This window comes from Myxine glutinosa, chromosome 4, assembly GCF_964187855.1.
Source record: "Myxine glutinosa chromosome 4, kmMyxGlut1.1, whole genome shotgun sequence".
NCBI classification, from domain to species: Eukaryota; Metazoa; Chordata; class Myxini; order Myxiniformes; family Myxinidae; genus Myxine; species Myxine glutinosa.
In genome coordinates, this window is record NC_136264.1 from 5,811,856 (window position 1) to 5,831,265 (window position 19,410).

The following is a 19,410-nucleotide window of genomic DNA, read 5'->3' on the forward strand; positions in this document are numbered from 1 at the left end:
GTTTCAGAGGAAAAAGCAAATTCCTATTTTGGGGGGTCAGACCTGGATCCACTTTGACCCCCAGTAGACCCCCTTATACCCCAATTTTTTTTTTATGTCGTGAACAAAGTTGAGTTGCAACATACCATCGATCATTTGTGCCATGTTCCAGGTGAGCTAAATAATAATGGTTAAATTGATTTAAAATTCTATCCTGGGGTCCAGTAGGATGATCCGGGTATCGGGTAAGGGGGGGGGGGGGGCGGGGGGGGGGGGTTGGTGCGGCACAGGTAGGGCCAATTTAAAAAAAGGGTTAACTCGGTTAACCTTTACACTTAAAAACCCTTAAACTGGGACAGCATATACAGCACTGTAATACTTCCCAAAAGGGTAACAACTTTAACCTTCACCTTCACACTTCACACTTAAACTGGGACAGCAAGGACAGCATTGCACACTTCAAAAAAGGGTAACTAGGTTAACCTTCACCTCCATACTTAACCCTTAAATTGGGACAGCATTGTAACACTTCACAAAAGGGCAACCAGTTTAACCTTCATCTTCACACCTAACCCGTAAACTGCGACAGCATTGCACACTTCACAAAATGGTAACTAGAAAGCATCTGAAAATGCAAAGCCCATCCGTGTCCGTCTGTATTCAGATGTCTCCTTCTTCCGTATGCTCAAATTAACAAAAACAGTTGAGAAAAATACAAATCGAAAATTGATTTTATTCAACCTTGACCTTTTGATCTAAAACAACAATCGACTCCTACCTTTTGATTAGTGAACCAATTCAGTTTTCCCGATATGCAAATTCTTCTAATTTCAGGTCAATCGGGTGAAAATTGCCGATTTTATAAATTATAATCAATAATGATCACAACCATAAAGGATTAAATTATAAATTATAATCCCCACCTCCCCCCCCCCCCTTCCCACACCTCCTGCCCCCAAGCCCTCTCCCTCCCACACTTCTCCCTGCTCTCAAATGTCGTGGTTGTGTGCTTCCCCTTCTCTCCCCATCTTGTCTTCCGCTCCCTCTTTTTGTATATTTTGTTTGTCTGGTTGATTTGTTTGTGAAATAAATGTTAGCTCTTTCACGAGCCTCGATTCAGTATACAAAAAAAAAAAAAAAAAAAATCACAACCATAAAGGATTAAATTATAAATTATGATCAATAACAATCACAACCATAAAGGATTAAATTATAAATTATAATCAATAACGATCAAAACCATAAAGGATTGAATTATAAATTATAATCAATAACAATCACAACCATAAAGGATTAAATTATAATCAATAACGATCACAACCACAAAGGATTAAATTATAAATTAAAATCAATAACGATCAAAACCATAAAGGATTAAATTATAAATTATAATCAACAACAATCACAACCATAAAGGATTAAATTATAATCAATAACGATCACAACCACAAAGGATTAAATTATAAATTAAAATCAATAACGATCAAAACCATAAAGGATTAAATTATAAATTATAATCAACAACAATCACAACCATAAAGGATTAAATTATAAATTATAATCAACAACAATCACAACCACAAAGGATTAAATTATAAATTATAATCAACAACAATCACAACCATAAAGGATAAAATTATAAATTATAATCAACAACAATCACAACCATAAAGGATTGAATTATAAATTATAATCAACAACAATCACAACCATAAAGGATTAAATTATAAATTATAATCAACAACAATCACAACCATAAAGGATAAAATTATAAATTATAATCAACAACAATCACAACCATAAAGGATTGAATTATAAATTATAATCAACAACAATCACAACCATAAAGGATTGAATTATAAATTATAATCAACAACAATCACAACCATAAAGGATTGAATTATAAATTATAATCAACAACAATCACAACCATAAAGGATTAAATTATAAATTATAATCAACAACAATCACAACCATAAAGGATTAAATTATAAATTAAAATCAATAACGATCAAAACCATAAAGGATTAAATTATAAATTATAATCAACAACAATCACAACCATAAAAGGGCTAAATTATAAATTATAATCAATAACAATCAAAACCATAAAGGAATAAATTATAAATTATAATCAATAACGATCAAAACCATAAAGGATTGAATTATAAATTATAATCAATAACGATCAAAACCATAAAGGATTGAATTATAAATTATAATCAATAACAATCACAACCATAAAGGATTAAATTATAATCAATAACGATCACAACCACAAAGGATTAAATTATAAATTAAAATCAATAACGATCAAAACCATAAAGGATTAAATTATAAATTATAATCAACAACAATCACAACCATAAAGGATTAAATTATAAATTAAAATCAACAACAATCACAACCATAAAGGGCTAAATTATAAATTATAATCAATAACAATCAAAACCATAAAGGAATAAATTATAAATTATAATCAATAACGATCAAAACCATAAAGGATTGAATTATAAATTATAATCAATAACAATCAAAACCATAAAGGATTAAATTATAAATTATAATCAATAACAATCAAAACCATAAAGGATTAAATTATAAATTATAATCAATAACAATCAAAACCATCAAGGAATTAATACTAAAATAAATTATAATCAACAAGCATTCTGAGTATTGCGCTGCAATACATGTCCCCTACCGGCAGTCTGTCGTCCAGAAAACTGTTGGGGAAATTACCAAGGGTTCTTTACCCACAGGTTCTGAATCGTTCCCAATCGCTAATTACCTCAGGATGGGCTCACCTGCGATTCACACTCGGGACTTCGATTTATACACCTTGCAGACAGGTCAGCAGAAGCAGGAGAAAATAAGTTGTTGATAAAGAACCTTTCGAGTCGCTAAATATCAGTAAATTTATTATATTTTCCGGTTCACGATCAATGATCGATGTGTATATATATGTTGTTCGGCTTGGCTCCGCCCCTCCCGAAAGCGCGTGCTGTGTCGCGCTGTTGACGTTCGTGAGACGAGGTTGAGGGCACGCGGTGCAGCTTGAGGAGAACTCCAGAATAAACAAGAGATATCCATTTTAAAAAAAAATTTCGTTTAATTAACGATATCTGCCAAACCACGTGCCCTATCGCAAATTCCAAAACGACATTTTAGTAGACTGATATGCTGAACAGATCTGTGAAGTTTCCCCTCGATTGGATCAAAAATGAGGGAGGAGCTAGGTTTTAAAGGTTCATGCTTAAAAACGTCATAACTCTGAAACCATGTGACGCATGACGTCATGCTCGCTGACTTTTTTGTTTGTCCAGGGTATGCGATTCTGCCTGCAAAGTTTGGCCTCGATCTGTTCAGCCGTTGCAGAGAAAAGGGGGTTTTCGTGTTTTCACGAAAAACAATATGGCGGCCGAACCACGTGACGTGTGACATCATAATTACCATTAAAATATTCTACAGACCGAGCCCTCCTACGGTGAAAAGTTGATCTCAATCGGTCCAATTATTGCAGAGAAATTGGTTTTTAAAGGAAATTAAAACTTAAAATGGCACTGAGTTAAGGATCATCAGAATTATCAGAATTCCCAAAGTTCAAAGTGCCATAATTTTGTCAAAAATGATCGAAACGTCGTGAAGTTCGATCTCGATCTGTAACCTATCATGAGGAAACCATGTGCCAAGTTTGAAATCATTAGCATTAAGCGTTTAGAAAAAAAAGTCCGGAAAACTGTTCTTTGCGTGACGGACTGACGGACTGACGGACTGACGGACTAACTGACTGACGGACGGCGGGCATACCTTTAGTCCCCTCCGGTGTACACCGGTAGGGGACGAATAACAATCACAACCATAAATAATTAAATTATAAATAATAATCAACAACAATCACAACCATTATTCATTTACAAATTGCAAATCATAATGGGACATTTCAAATCCATAATATCCTTTATATTTTTTTGGTTTTCTTTATAAAAGTTTTCATTGAGCAAACTTTCTCAACCTTTAAATAAATCATACCTGTATCACATAGCGACATGAAACAGACTCAATTTGTATTCATTGCACAGGTGGCAGCTAAAAGGGAAGTTAGGTATTGCCGCAGTGTGGATTACCTTCAGAGCTGTATTATTAAATAACATCATTGTACACGGGAAAAGTAGGCTGACATACTGCTTGAACGAATGACCTTTTGAGGAACAAGACTATTACATATGGGGTTGTTATTGTTACAAAGGACAAAGGTGAAAAAGCATTTGTTACAAATCACAATAAAAATTATTAGGGGAAGGGTCAACGAACTCACCTGGTGTAGCCAGGGTAAGGAAACACGGTCAAGTAGCTCGGATAACTGGTGCCATTTGCAAAAGAGGCAGCAGACATGGTGGCCGCAGGTGGACCCTCGCTGGTGGGTATGAAGGTGTGGTTGAACGGTGAGGCAGAATGAGGGCTAACCCCCATGGAATTGTGCAAATGATGCCCGTATCCTGGATCATTCCTCTCCATCTTGATTGCGGCAGGCGTAAGGATGCGAAGCTCACATTCCGGTTGTTCTTTTGCACATTCTTGACGTGGCATTGACGTCACTCCTGCTCTGGTCGATTGTGGCATGGCCAAACCTTGACAAGAGTTGGCACATGACGTAATTGTCCCACGATCTGCGGATTCTTCCTTAAGGTTTATCAATTGGGAAGGAGAAGATGAGCTGATCGATTGGCACAGTTCAGGGTAAGGAGGACTCACGTCAGTTTCTAAGCTGGTCATTCCGACAGTATTACCAGCATCATCACCTGAAAAACATGGTGTAAAAGGTTGTCATTAGTGCAATAGTATGATACGATTCTCCCAATATTCCAGTAATTTCCAGACCACCATCGTAGTAGCAATGCCAGAAGATCACTTCTGAATCAAAATGAGAATTCGTCGCTTCCTTGATTCATAATATTTTTAAAACTTCCTTATGTACAGTATAATCCCAAAGCAATGCGCTTGTCACACCCAAATCTAAAAGTACAGCAGCACCTGCAGGGCATTTCAGTCTCTGCGATTTAATGACCACACTCATACCAAACGTACCTTTCATGGTTCAATTTATATACAATTATTAAAACACCGAAGCGACTTAATGAATTGTTTATAAGTATGTATGTATGTATGTATATATATATATATATATATATATATATATATATATATATATATATATATATATATATATATATATATTGTTGTGGATATGAGGACTGTATATATTTTTTTTTATTGTGTGCTGTATGATTATTATTATTGTTGTTGTGCTGTGCCTCCTGCCTCCGGAGCTGTGTAAGATCAAAAGGGCGTCCCATAGTCCACAAGCATACACGTCAGCCAATCATAGGATATTCATGTTCGATAGTTATATCTTATTCTGTGTTTTAAGATAAGGCTGTGTCTCCCATTAATTGAAATACTCCATTGCACCAGTGAGAGAGAATAGATCCCCTTCCATTCCCATCCCCAAAAATCCCCATTTCCTTCACATCCCCCCTTTCGTGATTGCCGACCCTCGATTGCCATATTACATCCCCTCTCGTCATTGCTGAGCCTCGATTCCCAATCACCTCCCCTCCAATAACCGCCATTGACCACGAGGCTCGAGTCAGGGAAGAAAGGCGTGTCTCCACCTCGTCAGAGGAGGGGAGGGGCGCGCCCGCCCGTCGTCGTCCGGGGCGGAGCCCGAGGGTCGTGCGACCAGCCAGGGCCGAGGTGAGCGCCCCGATGGGCGTGTCCAAAGTGCCGGGGGCGTGATCGCTGGGGGGCGCTATAAAAGGGCGCAACCGGAAGTGGAGGGGGAGAAGAAGAAAGAGAGATGCACTCTGGGTTGGAAAAAGAAGGGTTGTGAAGAGAGGAGGAGTTGGTTGCAAGGAGTTGGTCACAGTCGGTTGCCAGAGAGAGGAGTCGGTGGTGAGAAGTGAGAGAAGCAAGAAAGAGTTGAGGGTTGAGGGACCAGACCAGTGAGACAAGTCCTGGGAACGCAGCGGACGGAGGCCGCCGCAGCCGCGCCACCCCACCGCCAAAGGGGGCCTGAACGGCGGTTCGGAGCAGGGCCGAAACGGAACGGCGGCTGCTGAACGCGCCGGTTGTGCTGCAAGACCCCCCCCCCTTGGACCTTTCCTCTCCCGCCAGCCATCCACCTTCTGCCATCCCTGGCATTCCCCATGTGAGTCGTCTTTGTTTGTTCTGTCCTGGGTAATAAGTTAAGTCTGTAGATAAGCTAAATTTGCACTGTGTCACCTGCGTCTTGTACTTGTAAATAAACTGAATTGCTTTTTGTTGCTTGTGTGTAAATAGTAGGAATAAATGTGGTAGTATTTCAAACCTTTTTTTGTCTCCGTTTTCCTCTTGCATTGCGTCGCTTTTGTCTTTTCCCTCATTGAGCAGCTAGGGTGCGATACAACCAACGTTCGGGTGGAATCGGGTGAGTTTTGTTAGGTCGCGGTTTTAAACCACCGCTCGGTCTATAACATCCAAACCGCGATCTATAACAATTGGTGTCGGGGAGTGAGATCGACCCGGAGCGCGCTTCACGCGCTCAAAATTATAAAGTACGAAATTTGTTTTGTTTTAAAGGAAGAGCCCGAATTTTGAAATCGCGCCATGGCTGTCCAAGGCGACGGGATGCCGGTGGGAGAGATAGAGGGGTTAGAAGTAACCCAGGACTTCGGGGAAGAAAGGGAGGAGGAAAATGGCAATGTGGTTGCGGGAATTTCAGGTGCACAAAATGGCGCTCTAGCGCACGTGATTACAGCGGCGCCACATTTAGCCACGCCCATGGTCGCGGTAGTCGAACCGGAGATGCCAATGGATTTGAACCTTTTTTTTATACAAATGAAGGCCCTTATGGCCCAGAATAGTGAGCGATTGGAGGGCCGGATGGATGCTCAGAGTGAGCAATTGGGGGTAATGGGGAACTGGATGGATGCTCAGAGTGAGCAATTGGGGGTAATGGGGAACCAGATGGATGCTCAGGGTGAGCGATTGGAGGGCCAAATGAGGGTAATGAGGGACGAAGCGAGGGGTACTGGTGAGGGGTTAGACAGGAAATTTGGGAAGTTAGACAATAATTTTGAGGAGTTAGACAAGAAATTTGGGAAGTTAGACAATAATTTTGAGGGGTTAGACAACGGGATAAAAGAGGTAAAGAATGGGTTAACGGGGGTGGAAAACAGAATGGCTGCCCAGGAGAATCAGTTAGAGGGGGTGAAAAATGGGTTAATGGGGTTAGAAAATAGGATGGAGGACAAATTGCGGGAAATAGGGGAACAATCCGCCCGGGAAATCGAACAGATGGGGAACCAGATGGAGGAAATACGACGAGGGGTGAGTGAGGAGGTCTCGGGGCTACGCGAGGAGGTAAAGCGAGGCGAAAAGCGTATAGAGAAAGAGGTGAGAAATAATACGGCAAAGTTACAAGGGGGAATAGAAGATCTGACGAAAGGAGTAGAACAGCTGACAGTGGGACAAAAGGAACTAGCGGACCAAGTGGAAAAGAACACAGCAATCATCGGGGGTTTAAAAGCAACACAAAAGGACATAAAAAATGAATTAATAGCGACACAAAAGGAATGTCAAATGGTACATGAGGGATTGACGAAGAGGTTGGAGGAGGTGACAGAAGTAATGGAGACGAAGGACCGGGAGGTAAGGACGCACATAGAAACGGTTAAAGTAGCGATGGAGGAAGAAATCGAGGGGGCGCACCGGGAGCTGAAGGAGGTAAAGGAAAAATTAGAGGAGGTGGAAGAAGGGGTGAGTGAAATTAAGAAGAGACGGAGGGAAGCTAAGAGGGAGATAAAGGAGGAAGTCATGGAATATGTACAAGGTCTGTGTTCAAATCATGATGCGGTGCTCACTAACCAAATAAAAAGTTTGCAGGTGGCAGAGGAGGTGCGACGAGGTACGGAGGTGAGTGGCAATGTACATGATGTGAGGGGAGATTCAGTCGGCTTGAGGGGTGGTGTAGACCCGGGTGTTCGTGAGGGACCAATGGTAAGAGGTATGACTGGTCCGGAGTGTATGGACAGAGGAGGTGTGCAAGGAGGGTTGGCTATGGGGAGTGAGGGGGGTGCTGGTGAGCAAGGCTGTGGGGGTATGGCGTGGGTAGCGGGTTGCGGAGGGGCGACCCAGGCATCGACACCAGGAGGGGTAGTGTTTGGAGGGACGGGGGACGCGCGGGAGCCCCCCGGGAATAGCGTACTGTGGGAGCCCGAACGGTTTGGTCCCGCGTTGATCCCGCAAGGAGTGACGCGCGGGGTCCGACCTTCGGGCGCCCACAAGGTCCCACTCGCGCCGTATGACGGCAAGAGTGATTTGAGGGCGTACCTGGCGCAGTTTGAGTACGTGTGTAAAGGCAACGGTTGGAATCCGGACGAAGGTGGAGTACACCTGGTGGGGGCACTGCGCGGCGCGGCGGCGGAGGTGCTGACGGCTTTACCACCGGGTGCTCTCACCCTGCCAGCTCTCCGTGCGGCATTAATTAATCGGTTCGGCATTGAACAGCAAAGCGAGCTTGTTAAAGCCCAACTTGCGCAGCGAAAACGCAAGCCCCAGGAGACCATCGGGGAACTTGCTCACGATATTCGCCGCGCGGTCGGGATTGCACACGCGGACATGGCGGCGGGTTCCCAGGAAAGCCTGGCGCTGGATCACTTTATTCAGGCCCTTCCGGATCTGGAGCTCCGGCAACAGCTCGCCATGTGGCGCCCGCAAACCATGAGTCAGGCGGCCGACGCTGCAGCCCGTTGGGAAGCAGCGAGGCCCCTGGCCCGGGGAGGCGAGCGCCATGCAGTGGCGGTGCGTCAGATGGGGCCCGTGATGGGGGGCGGCCCCCCAAGGGGGCCCGCCCCCGACGGGGGCCCTGACCTGGAAAGCATGGTCCGGAGGTTAGTGGATCGGCGCCTGGCGGGACCTGGACCATGGCAGGCGGCCCCAGCGGTGGCACCCGGTAGTCCCCGACAGAGTACCCCAATTCGGACATACAGGGGGGGGAATTTGGAATACCGGAGGCAAGCACCTTACCAGGTGAGGTGCTATAATTGTGCTAGGATGGGTCACCGTGCATGGGAGTGTCGAGCTCCGCGCCGGGACGTTCCCCGCCAGCCGATGCCCTCAACTCCGCCCAGTATCGATCGGCCTAGCCGACCTCAGACACCCCCCCGCCAGGGCCAGGGAAACTAGAACGTGCCGGGCATGCAGGGCGGTGTTCGGCAGTAGAGGATGGGGAGAAGCCCTCGTTGACGCGACAGGTCATTCATTGTGGCCGAATTGGAACGGGTAGTTTGACAATTCGGTGCAAAATTGCCGGCGTGGGGGTAGACGCCGTGGTGGACACGGGAGCCAGCGCCACGATCATCAGCCCCGTGGTCCTTAATTCGAGTGCAGACGGCTGGGGTAAAATCCAGCGTCTGGAAAATCATAGCTTGCAGCTGGCTACCGGGGCAACGGCTCCGATCATAGGGCGTGGGTTTGTGACCCTCAAGTTGGGATCGGTGAAGCAAGAGATAGAGGTTTGGGTGGCGGAGGTGTGCGACCCATGCTTAATAGGGTTGGATTTGTTGACTGCCAGCGGTTGTAAAATCGACTTGAGTCGGGGGGTCCTGCGATGGGGAGTGGAAGAGCTACCATTGGAGGGGGTGAGCACGGCCGAGAGGGTGGAGCTGGAGGCTCCTGAGGCCGTGACCATCCCCCCGGGGGCCGAGGCCATAGTGCCGGCCCGATGGTCAGCTCGCCCGACATGGCAGGAATCCTGCGGCCTGGTCGAACCGGTGGCAGCGCTATCCATACCTGGTTTAATCGTGGGCCGTACCCTTGTAAAGACGGACGGGCCGGTGGTGGCCGTCCGAGTAATTAATATTAGCACAGAACCACGCACTATAGTGAGGGGCACGAAGGTAGCTGGCTGCACCCCAGTTAGAGAAGTCGCGTCAGTGAGGGGCGAGAACGTCCAGCCGAGCCGGCCCCAGGGGGAGCCTTCAATAAGTTCTAGGAATTGGCCCGATCCCATTTGCGAGATGGTAAATCGCAGTAGTGTAGAGTTGGGAGGTACCCAGAGGGAGGCCTTACACAAACTGGTTGGGTCCCATTTGGACCTCTTCTCCTTGTCCACCGAGGATATTGGACGTACGGGCCTGGTGAAACATCAGATCCACACCGGTGAGGCCCGGCCTATTCGTCAGGCCGCCCGACGGCTCCCTTGGAGCAAGAGGGCGGAAGCTGACGAGCAGGTTGAAAAAATGCTCGACGCAGGTGTGATCGAGCCCTCGGGAAGTCCTTGGATGTCACCTGTTGTGCTGGTCAAAAAGAAAGATGGGACCACGCGGTTCTGCGTGGACTATCGCCAGCTAAACAACGTGACACTCAAGGACTCATATCCCCTGCCAAGGATTGATGACACCCTCGATGCCGTTGCGGGCTCAAATTGGTTCTCAACTTTGGACCTCAAGAGTGGGTATTGGCAGGTGGAGATGGATAGGGCAGGGAAGGAGAAAACGGCATTTTCCACAGGTAAGGGGCTGTATCAGTTCACTGTGATGCCGTTTGGTTTGTGTAACGCCCCCGCCACCTTTGAAAGATTGATGGAGCATGTACTGGGCGGCATGCCATGGCAATCATGCCTGGTGTACCTGGATGACGTCCTGGTACATGCCCAAACGTTCCCCCAGGCAGTAGCTAATTTGGACCAGGTGTTCGGGTGCCTCAGACAGGCAGGGTTGAAGCTGAACCCGAGTAAGTGCACTTTGTTTGCAAGAGAGGTGGCCTATTTAGGTCACGTGATCGGCCGCGAGGGGGTAAAAACGGACCCAGACAAAATTAAAGCGGTAGAGGAGTGGCCCGCACCACGTACCATCAAGGAGGTGTGGGGATTTTTGGGACTCTGCTCCTACTACCGGCGCTTTGTGGCGAAATTTGCGGAGTTGGCCCGTCCCCTCCACCGGCTTACGGAGAAGGGGACGCGATTTAATTGGACGCGGGAGTGCCACGAGGCCTTCCAAAAATTGAAGGGGTGTCTAACATCCGCACCCCTTCTAGCTTACCCCACTAGCAACGGGGCATTTACCCTGGACACGGATGCGAGCCAGGAAGGATTGGGCGCAGTTTTGTCTCAGACACAGGAGGGCGTGGAGAGAGTGATTGGTTACTATAGTCGGGCCTTAAGTAGGCCCGAGCGAAATTATTGCGTCACTCGCAAAGAGTTATTGGCCATGCTGGCTGCCATGAACCATTACGGCGGAAATTTTTGGTTAGAACTGACCATTCCTCCTTGCAATGGCTCCTTCGGTTCAAGGAACCGGAGGGCCAAATTGCAAGGTGGTTGGAAAAGTTGCAGCAGTACGATTTTGATGTGGCCCATAGGGCCGGGAAGGCCCATGGTAATGCGGACGCACTCTCTCGGCGTCCTTGTCTGGGGGAAAACTGTAAATTTTGTGCGAGACACGAGGAGAGGGAGCAATTGGGCGATTCCGCCCCGATTCTCGTCGTCCGGGCAACCCGGGTGAGAGGGCCAATTTTGCCACTAACCGCGGACGAGGAATTTGGAGAGTTGGCTTGGAGCACGGCCCAGCAGGAGGATCCTGTTCTGGGGCCGGTGTTCCAGTGGGTCAAATTGGGGCAAAGACCAAAGGGGGAAGAGGTCACCCCCCTCGGGGCGCAAACAAAGGCGTATTGGGCTCAGTGGCAGACCCTGGAATTGAAAGGCAACATCTTGTATCGCAAGTGGGTGGAGGTTCCCTCTGATAGAACTTCCTGGCTGGTGATAGTCCCTGACAAATTCAAGAACGTCATATTGCAACAGGTGCATGGTACCCGCTCCGGCGGCCATTTGGGCAGGACAAAGACAATATCTCGGGTCCGCCGGAGGTTCTATTGGGTGAATATGGGGCGCGACATACAGGACTGGTGTCGGAGATGCGACGCCTGTTCTGCCAAAAAGGGACCAGCACGGAGGACGAGGGCCCCCCTTCAATTACATCAGGTGGGGGCCCCCCTTGAGCGGGTGGCTATGGATATTCTAGGACCGCTGCCCCGCACCCGCCAAGGTAATAAGTATATCCTCGTTGTAATGGACTATTTCACCAAGTGGCCGGAGGCCTATGCCCTCCCCAACCAAGAAGCAGGGGTGGTAGCACAGGCCTTCGTAGAAGGATTTGTATGTCGGCACGGGATTCCACAGGAGCTGCACACCGATCAGGGTCGAAATTTTGAAAGTCAATTACTAAAAGATGTGTGCAGACTCCTGTCAATTCGGAAAACCAGGACCACGCCCTTGCGGCCACAATCTGACGGGATGGTGGAAAGGTTCAATCGAACATTGATCCAACAACTGGCATTGTTCACCACCACCCGTCAGGATGACTGGGACGAACATCTCCCGTACCTGTTGATGGCCTACCGAACTAGCCAGCACGGGGCCACCGCATGCAGTCCAGCGTTGCTTATGTATGGGCGGGAGTTACGGGCTCCCGCCGACTTGCTATGCGGTCCCGTGCCAGACACCACGGACACACCGCCGAGGGAGGGGTACGCACGTCACCTGGAGGAAGGCATGGAGCGGGTCCATGCCTTCGCCCGCCGCCAGCTCCATCTGGCGGGGGCCAAGATGAAGCGCAGTTACGACGACCGGAGCCAGGGGAGTCAATACGCTCCGGGGATGAAGATTTGGTTCTTTAATCCCCGGAGGCGGAAGGGAAGGTGCCCAAAACTCACCTCCCCCTGGCAAGGCCCGGGAGTCGTCCTGTCGCAAATCTGTGACGTGGTCATTAAGATCAAAATGGGGCCACGGACCCCCCCTCGGATCGTCCATGCCGACCGGATAAGACCTTATGCCGGCGAGCAGGCGCCCTCATGGATCGCCTCGGCTCTAGATGCCGAGGCAGGACCCAGTACCTCTTGCGACGGGGGCTCGTAGCGTCAGAGGACTGGGGGAATGGTAGTGAGAGATGCCCCGCTGTGGTGGGATGGCAACTCTGTCATCCCTCACAAGGTGGGGGCAAAGGAGCAATAGCTTATGGGGTGTATGGCAGTGAAAACTAGCCCGGGTGGGTTAGGATATGGTGTGTAGGGATCTAGCGAAGATGACCTTAGGTAACGTTAAGTTTAGTTAGTGATTGATACCTGTAGTGGGGACGCAGGTAGTTTAGTGTGGATGATAATGACGTGGGAGCGCAATAGTTTAAAGGGACGACTGGGAAGCGCAAGTTTCAGAGGGGAGTAGTTAGCTGAGATGATGCCGTGCGTGTGAGGATTGAACAGGTGAGAATGGAACAGGTGTGATTGCACAGGTGTGCAACTGAACAGGTGTGTGGAGCAGTGTATGAGTGAGTGATGGTGATGTGTGTTGCGTTGACCAACTGGTCCAGAAAGAGGAGGAGGGTGCAGGTGGCACCAGGTGAGATTGCACAGGTGTGCAACGACAGGTGAATGAAAGACAGGTGTATGGAATAAATGGTATGGAGTAGTGGAATGGATGGTCGTGGAGTGAGAATGGTGGAAATTGTGGAGTGGAGTGGATGGTGCGAAGGTGTGAATGGGGGAAGAGTGGACCCCCATCACGGATACCCGGGGCGGGTAGTGTAAGTGTTAGGTAGAGGGTATAGGTAAATTGTAGTTGGATATTGGCATCTGTGGTGCGGGTGACAGAATGGTATGTGGATGGGTGCGTTGGTGTTGTGGAAATGGCTGGGCGTGTAGCCTGTTAGTGTGTGTAGTTGTTTGGGCACTCCACCACTGTAAGGATGTCGGCCAGGTGAGGCCGCAGGTGGGCTCTGGGAGCCGGTAGTAGTTGTGTGGATGGGGCCCGAGGATCCGGAGGACGGACCCGGGTAGCCCAGTGCCAGAGGGCACCATGGGGTGACAGAGCCAGGAGAGGGGCTGTCCCCAGGTAGTTAGGTTAGGGTGAGGAGCTAGGTAAGCTCGGGTGGCAACTACAGTGGTGGAGGTGTGCAGGTGGGTAGACCTGTTGGGAGAGCTACACGTCGCGGCCCAGAAATTGTGCGAGGGCACCGGGAGATGAATCGGGGGAGTGAGACCCCAAATTGAAAAGCACCACAGTTTGGCCAATGGGAATTGGTTTTTAGAACCCATAGTGTAAGAGGGCCAATGGTTTGGCCGGAGAAAGACCCCGGGTAGTGTAAAGTGTGTTAAAGTCATTTAGAGGATAGTTAGGATGAAGGATCTCCTCGCACCATCTGCATCCACTCACCTGAGGTGACAGGTACTCCACACCATGCCATAGTTTAATTATTTTTATGATGCAAATGTTTGGGATGTGAGACGCATCATGACGTGGGTGTGACATTGTGCGTAATTCCATCTCTGCCTCCTTATGAGGATTGATGATGAATTTGGTGATGGCAAATTTTGAAGTAGAGGGATTGTGGAGACGAATTTGGTATAGGGGAAATATGGGGAAGACGTGACAGTAGTGACGAATTGGTAATGTGTAGGTTTTGTACATATGGGGTAAGGGCAAGGGTGGGCTAGGTAACAGGGGGGTGACGTACGGTAGGGACGAGCTTTCTCACTTCGCCCTCCGTACGCATTTCGCCTTGCATTGCCTTTTTGATGTGTACCCTTGAGACCTTACCCCTCGCTCATCTGTCTTGTCCCCCCTTTTGTCTCCCACATGAGGACCTGAGCGCCGTTGGGCGCCGAGGGGAGCGTGCGTGGGTCGGCCATTGTGCGCCCGAAATTCCCAGAACCAGCTGTCTGCATCGATGCACCACATTATGGACCACATGTCAGTGGCCGAGCACCACTTATGGACCCCATGGGTTGGGGCATGGCCCCTCTGCTGGAACCGGCCATGAGGGCCCGAAATCTTGCTGGCGGACCTTGGCCACAGGGCACCGATGCCCCACAGGTGAACCATACACATAGTCGGCCTGGTGGGCCATAAATAAATAAAAAGGACACATTGGGTGCAAGTTTTATTGAAAATAGGCCGCCAGTAGGCAAAGCAAAGAAAATGACAACAACTGGAAGAAATAATAATCACCAGCAGAGGGAGCCGAAGAGCAAGAGACACCTGCAGGGTTAGGGGTTGTTGAATTAATTTTATTGATGAACAGTGGTGACTGCACTGATTGGTGCTTGAGGGTGTGTTGGTGCGTTATAGGTGCTTTCATGGTGCATTGATGCAGAGCAGACTGTCTCCCCCCCAGAAAGAACAATTACAGGTCCTGGGTTAGTTTTGTAAATAAAAGCAGAGTCATTGTAAATAATGCTCCCCACCGTCAGTGTATAGTTTGAAGACCATTCCGCAATTCGGTTAACTGTGGGCGAAAGTCTGTTAGGCAGGGTGCAATGGAGCAGCGGGACACATTTATTTATGTTTAAACTGTCACACTCAGGGTCAGGTTAAAAATAGAGGGAACTACACCTACGTGTCACGCTAAAGCTAAAAGTTGTAGGCCCGGGACGTGCCTAAGAGGAGGAGAGTGCAGTGTTGTGGATATGAGGACTGTATATATATTTTTTTATTGTGTGCTGTATGATTATTATTATTGTTGTTGTGCTGTGCCTCCTGCCTCCGGAGCTGTGTAAGATCAAAAGGGCGTCCCATAGTCCACAAGCATACACGTCAGCCAATCATAGGATATTCATGTTCGATAGTTATATCTTATTCTGTGTTTTAAGATAAGGCTGTGTCTCCCATTAATTGAAATACTCCATTGCACCAGTGAGAGAGAATAGATCCCCTTCCATTCCCATCCCCAAAAATCCCCATTTCCTTCACATCCCCCCTTTCGTGATTGCCGACCCTCGATTGCCATATTACATCCCCTCTCGTCATTGCTGAGCCTCGATTCCCAATCACCTCCCCTCCAATAACCGCCATTGACCACGAGGCTCGAGTCAGGGAAGAAAGGCGTGTCTCCACCTCGTCAGAGGAGGGGAGGGGCGCGCCCGCCCGTCGTCGTCCGGGGCGGAGCCCGAGGGTCGTGCGACCAGCCAGGGCCGAGGTGAGCGCCCCGATGGGCGTGTCCAAAGCGCCGGGGGCGTGATCGCTGGGGGGCGCTATAAAAGGGCGCAACCGGAAGTGGAGGGGGAGAAGAAGAAAGAGAGATGCACTCTGGGTTGGAAAAAGAAGGGTTGTGAAGAGAGGAGGAGTTGGTTGCAAGGAGTTGGTCACAGTCGGTTGCCAGAGAGAGGAGTCGGTGGTGAGAAGTGAGAGAAGCAAGAAAGAGTTGAGGGTTGAGGGACCAGACCAGTGAGACAAGTCCTGGGAACGCAGCGGACGGAGGCCGCCGCAGCCGCGCCACCCCACCGCCAAAGGGGGCCTGAATGGCGGTTCGGAGCAGGGCCGAAACGGAACGGCGGCTGCTGAACGCGCCGGTTGTGCTGCAAGACCCCCCCTTGGACCTTTCCTCTCCCGCCAGCCATCCACCTTCTGCCATCCCTGGCATTCCCCATGTGAGTCGTCTTTGTTTGTTCTGTCCTGGGTAATAAGTTAAGTCTGTAGATAAGCTAAATTTGCACTGTGTCACCTGCGTCTTGTACTTGTAAATAAACTGAATTGCTTTTTGTTGCTTGTGTGTAAATAGTAGGAATAAATGTGGTAGTATTTCAAACCTTTTTTTGTCTCCGTTTTCCTCTTGCATTGCGTCGCTTTTGTCTTTTCCCTCATTGAGCAGCTAGGGTGCGATACAACCAACGTTCGGGTGGAATCGGGTGAGTTTTGTTAGGTCGCGGTTTTAAACCACCGCTCGGTCTATAACATCCAAACCGCGATCTATAACAATATATATATATATATATATATATATATATATATATATATATATATATATATATATATATATATATATATATATATATATATATATATACTGAAACGCAAAAGAAACTTACCACCTTTGAAACCTTTAAATATCAACAATAACACTGCGTGTAGTAAATGTGTGAACTTATTTGTGGACAATAGTGTCCTCACTGTCAGACAAAACGGTCACGGATGGTCACTTGAACCTTCAATGGTCACTTCATAGCACAGCTGTTGAACAGCCGTTTTGACTGTCAGTGATTAGCCAAGGGGTATGGGAGGATTTTAATGAGCTGCACGTGATGTCTTGATATTGGCTTTAAAAATGCCAGTGCAAAATGGGCATTTTGACCGAAAAATTTGACCATTTTGACCAACTTCAAAAAGACCGAAAACGCAAAAGAAACTTACCACCTTTGAAACCTTTATATATCAACAATAACACTGCGTGTAGTAAATGTGTGAACCTATTTGTGGACAATAGTGTCCTCACTGTCAGACAAAACGGTCACGGATGGTCACTTGAACCTTCAATGGTCACTTCATAGCACAGCTGTTGAACAGCCGTTTTGACTGTCAGTGATTAGCCAAGGGGTACGGGATGATTTTAATGAGCTGCACGTGATGTCTTGATATTGGCTTTAAAAAGGCCAGTGCAAAATGGGCATTTCAATCAACATGCCACGATTGTCAAGGGATAAACGGCAGCGTGCCCTGGGCATGCTGCAAGGCGGACTGAGCTACCGTGAGGTGGCACGTCGCCTTGGCTGTTCACACCAGACGATATCGGCCCTGGTGGACAGAGACACCCTCCACAACTCTGCAGATGACAGACCTCGATCAGGGAGGCCAAGAGTCACCACTGCAAGGCAGGACAGGCAGATGGTCCGAAGTCACCTGCGGGATCGATTCCGTCCAGCATCCCGCACTGCGGCAGAAACTCCGGGGCATGCAAACCACGGATCTCCAATGATACTGCACGAAGACGACTGCATGACTATGGTCTGACTGCCAGAAGACCATAGAGAGGCCCCGTGATGATGGCTGCCCATCGCCGCAACCGACAGAGATGGTGCCAGCAGCATCAGCGGTGGACCTTGGCGCAGTGGAACGAGGTCGCTTTCAGTGATGAGTCAAGGTTCTGTGTGGACAGTCCTGATGGGCGTGAGCGTGTCTGGAGAAGAACTGGCGAGCGATATGCCGATTGTTGCGTGCGTCAAGCCAACAGGTGGGGTGGCCCAAGTGTGATGGTGTGGGCCGCCATATCAGGCCGGTACAGGACGCCACTGGTGGTTGTGGTTGGGAATCTTAACACCCAGCGGTATGTGGATAACATCCTGCGACCTCATCTGCTGCCATTCCTGCTAGTCCACCCAGAACTGAGAACCTTTCAGCATGACAACGCTCGTCCCCATGCTGCTCGCTTTACCACTGCATTTCTCCAAGGCGAGAACATCAACACCATGCAGTGGCCTGCGTTCTCCCCTGACCTGAATCCCATAGAGCACCTGTGGGATGTGCTTGGGAGACGCGTAGTTGGCAGGGCCAGGACATGGGCAGAGCTGCTTCAGACATTGAGGACTGAGTGGGACAGAATCCAGCAGCAATCCATCCAAAGACTGGTAGGCAGTATACGCCGACGATGCACTGCCTGTATCCAAAACAATGGTGGCCACACACGCTATTGAAAGGGGACTGACATTGCACCCTGTGCTGTTCTGTACTGTAGAACAAACTGATGAGATGGTGTATCTTGGTCAAAAACTTGACATGTCATCAATAAAATGCCAATGTTTCAATTAGCAATTGTTGGTTTGTTTTATTTTGAACTGTTACAATTTTATTACATTTCAAACAAGTGATAAGTTTCTTTTGCGTTTTCGGTCTTTTTGAAGTTGGTCAAAATGGTCAAATTTTTTGGTCAAAATGCCCATTTTGCACTGGCCTTTTTAAAGCCAATATCAAGACATCACGTGCAGCTCATTAAAATCATCCCGTACCCCTTGGCTAATCACTGACAGTCAAAACGGCTGTTCAACAGCTGTGCTATGAAGTGACCATTGAAGGTTCAAGTGACCATCCATGACCGTTTTGTCTGACAGTGAGGACACTATTGTCCACAAATAAGTTCACACATTTACTACACGCAGTGTTATTGTTGATATTTAAAGGTTTCAAAGGTGGTAAGTTTCTTTTGCGTTTCAGTATATATATATATATATATATATATATATATATATATATATATATATATATATATATATATAACTGTGAGAAATACTGTCTTCCCCCCCCCCCCCAGAAAGAACAATCACAGGTCCTGGGTTGCGTTTTGTAAATAAAGTAACGTCATTGTAAATAATGCTCCCCACCGTAAATGTATAGCTTGAAGACCATTCCGCAATTTGGTTAGCTGTGGGCGTGAATCTGTTAGGCAGGGTGCAATGGAGCAGCGGGACATATTTATTTATGTTTTAAAACTGTCGCACTCAGGGTCAGGTTAAATGTAGAGGGAACTACACCTACGTGCCACACTAAAAGTTAAGGTAAGAGGCCCGGGTCGTGCCTAAGAGGAGGAGGGTGCAGTGTTGTGGATATGAGAATGGTTTTTTGTTGTTGTT

General features: G+C 47.9%; 1 protein-coding gene across 5 annotated transcripts in view; it reads right to left on the minus strand.

Annotated features, from left to right (window-relative positions):
• LOC137424380 (progesterone receptor) overlaps nucleotides 1-19,410 on the minus strand; it is a 411,636-nt gene that overhangs the window by 207,669 nt on the left and 184,557 nt on the right. For all 5 annotated transcript variants that reach the window (XM_078775389.1, XM_078775387.1, XM_078775391.1 and 2 more), the window contains one exon: nucleotides 4,298-4,781. In XM_078775389.1, the coding sequence (XP_078631515.1) occupies nucleotides 4,298-4,781 (484 nt within the window). The remainder of the gene's footprint in view (nucleotides 1-4,297; nucleotides 4,782-19,410) is intronic.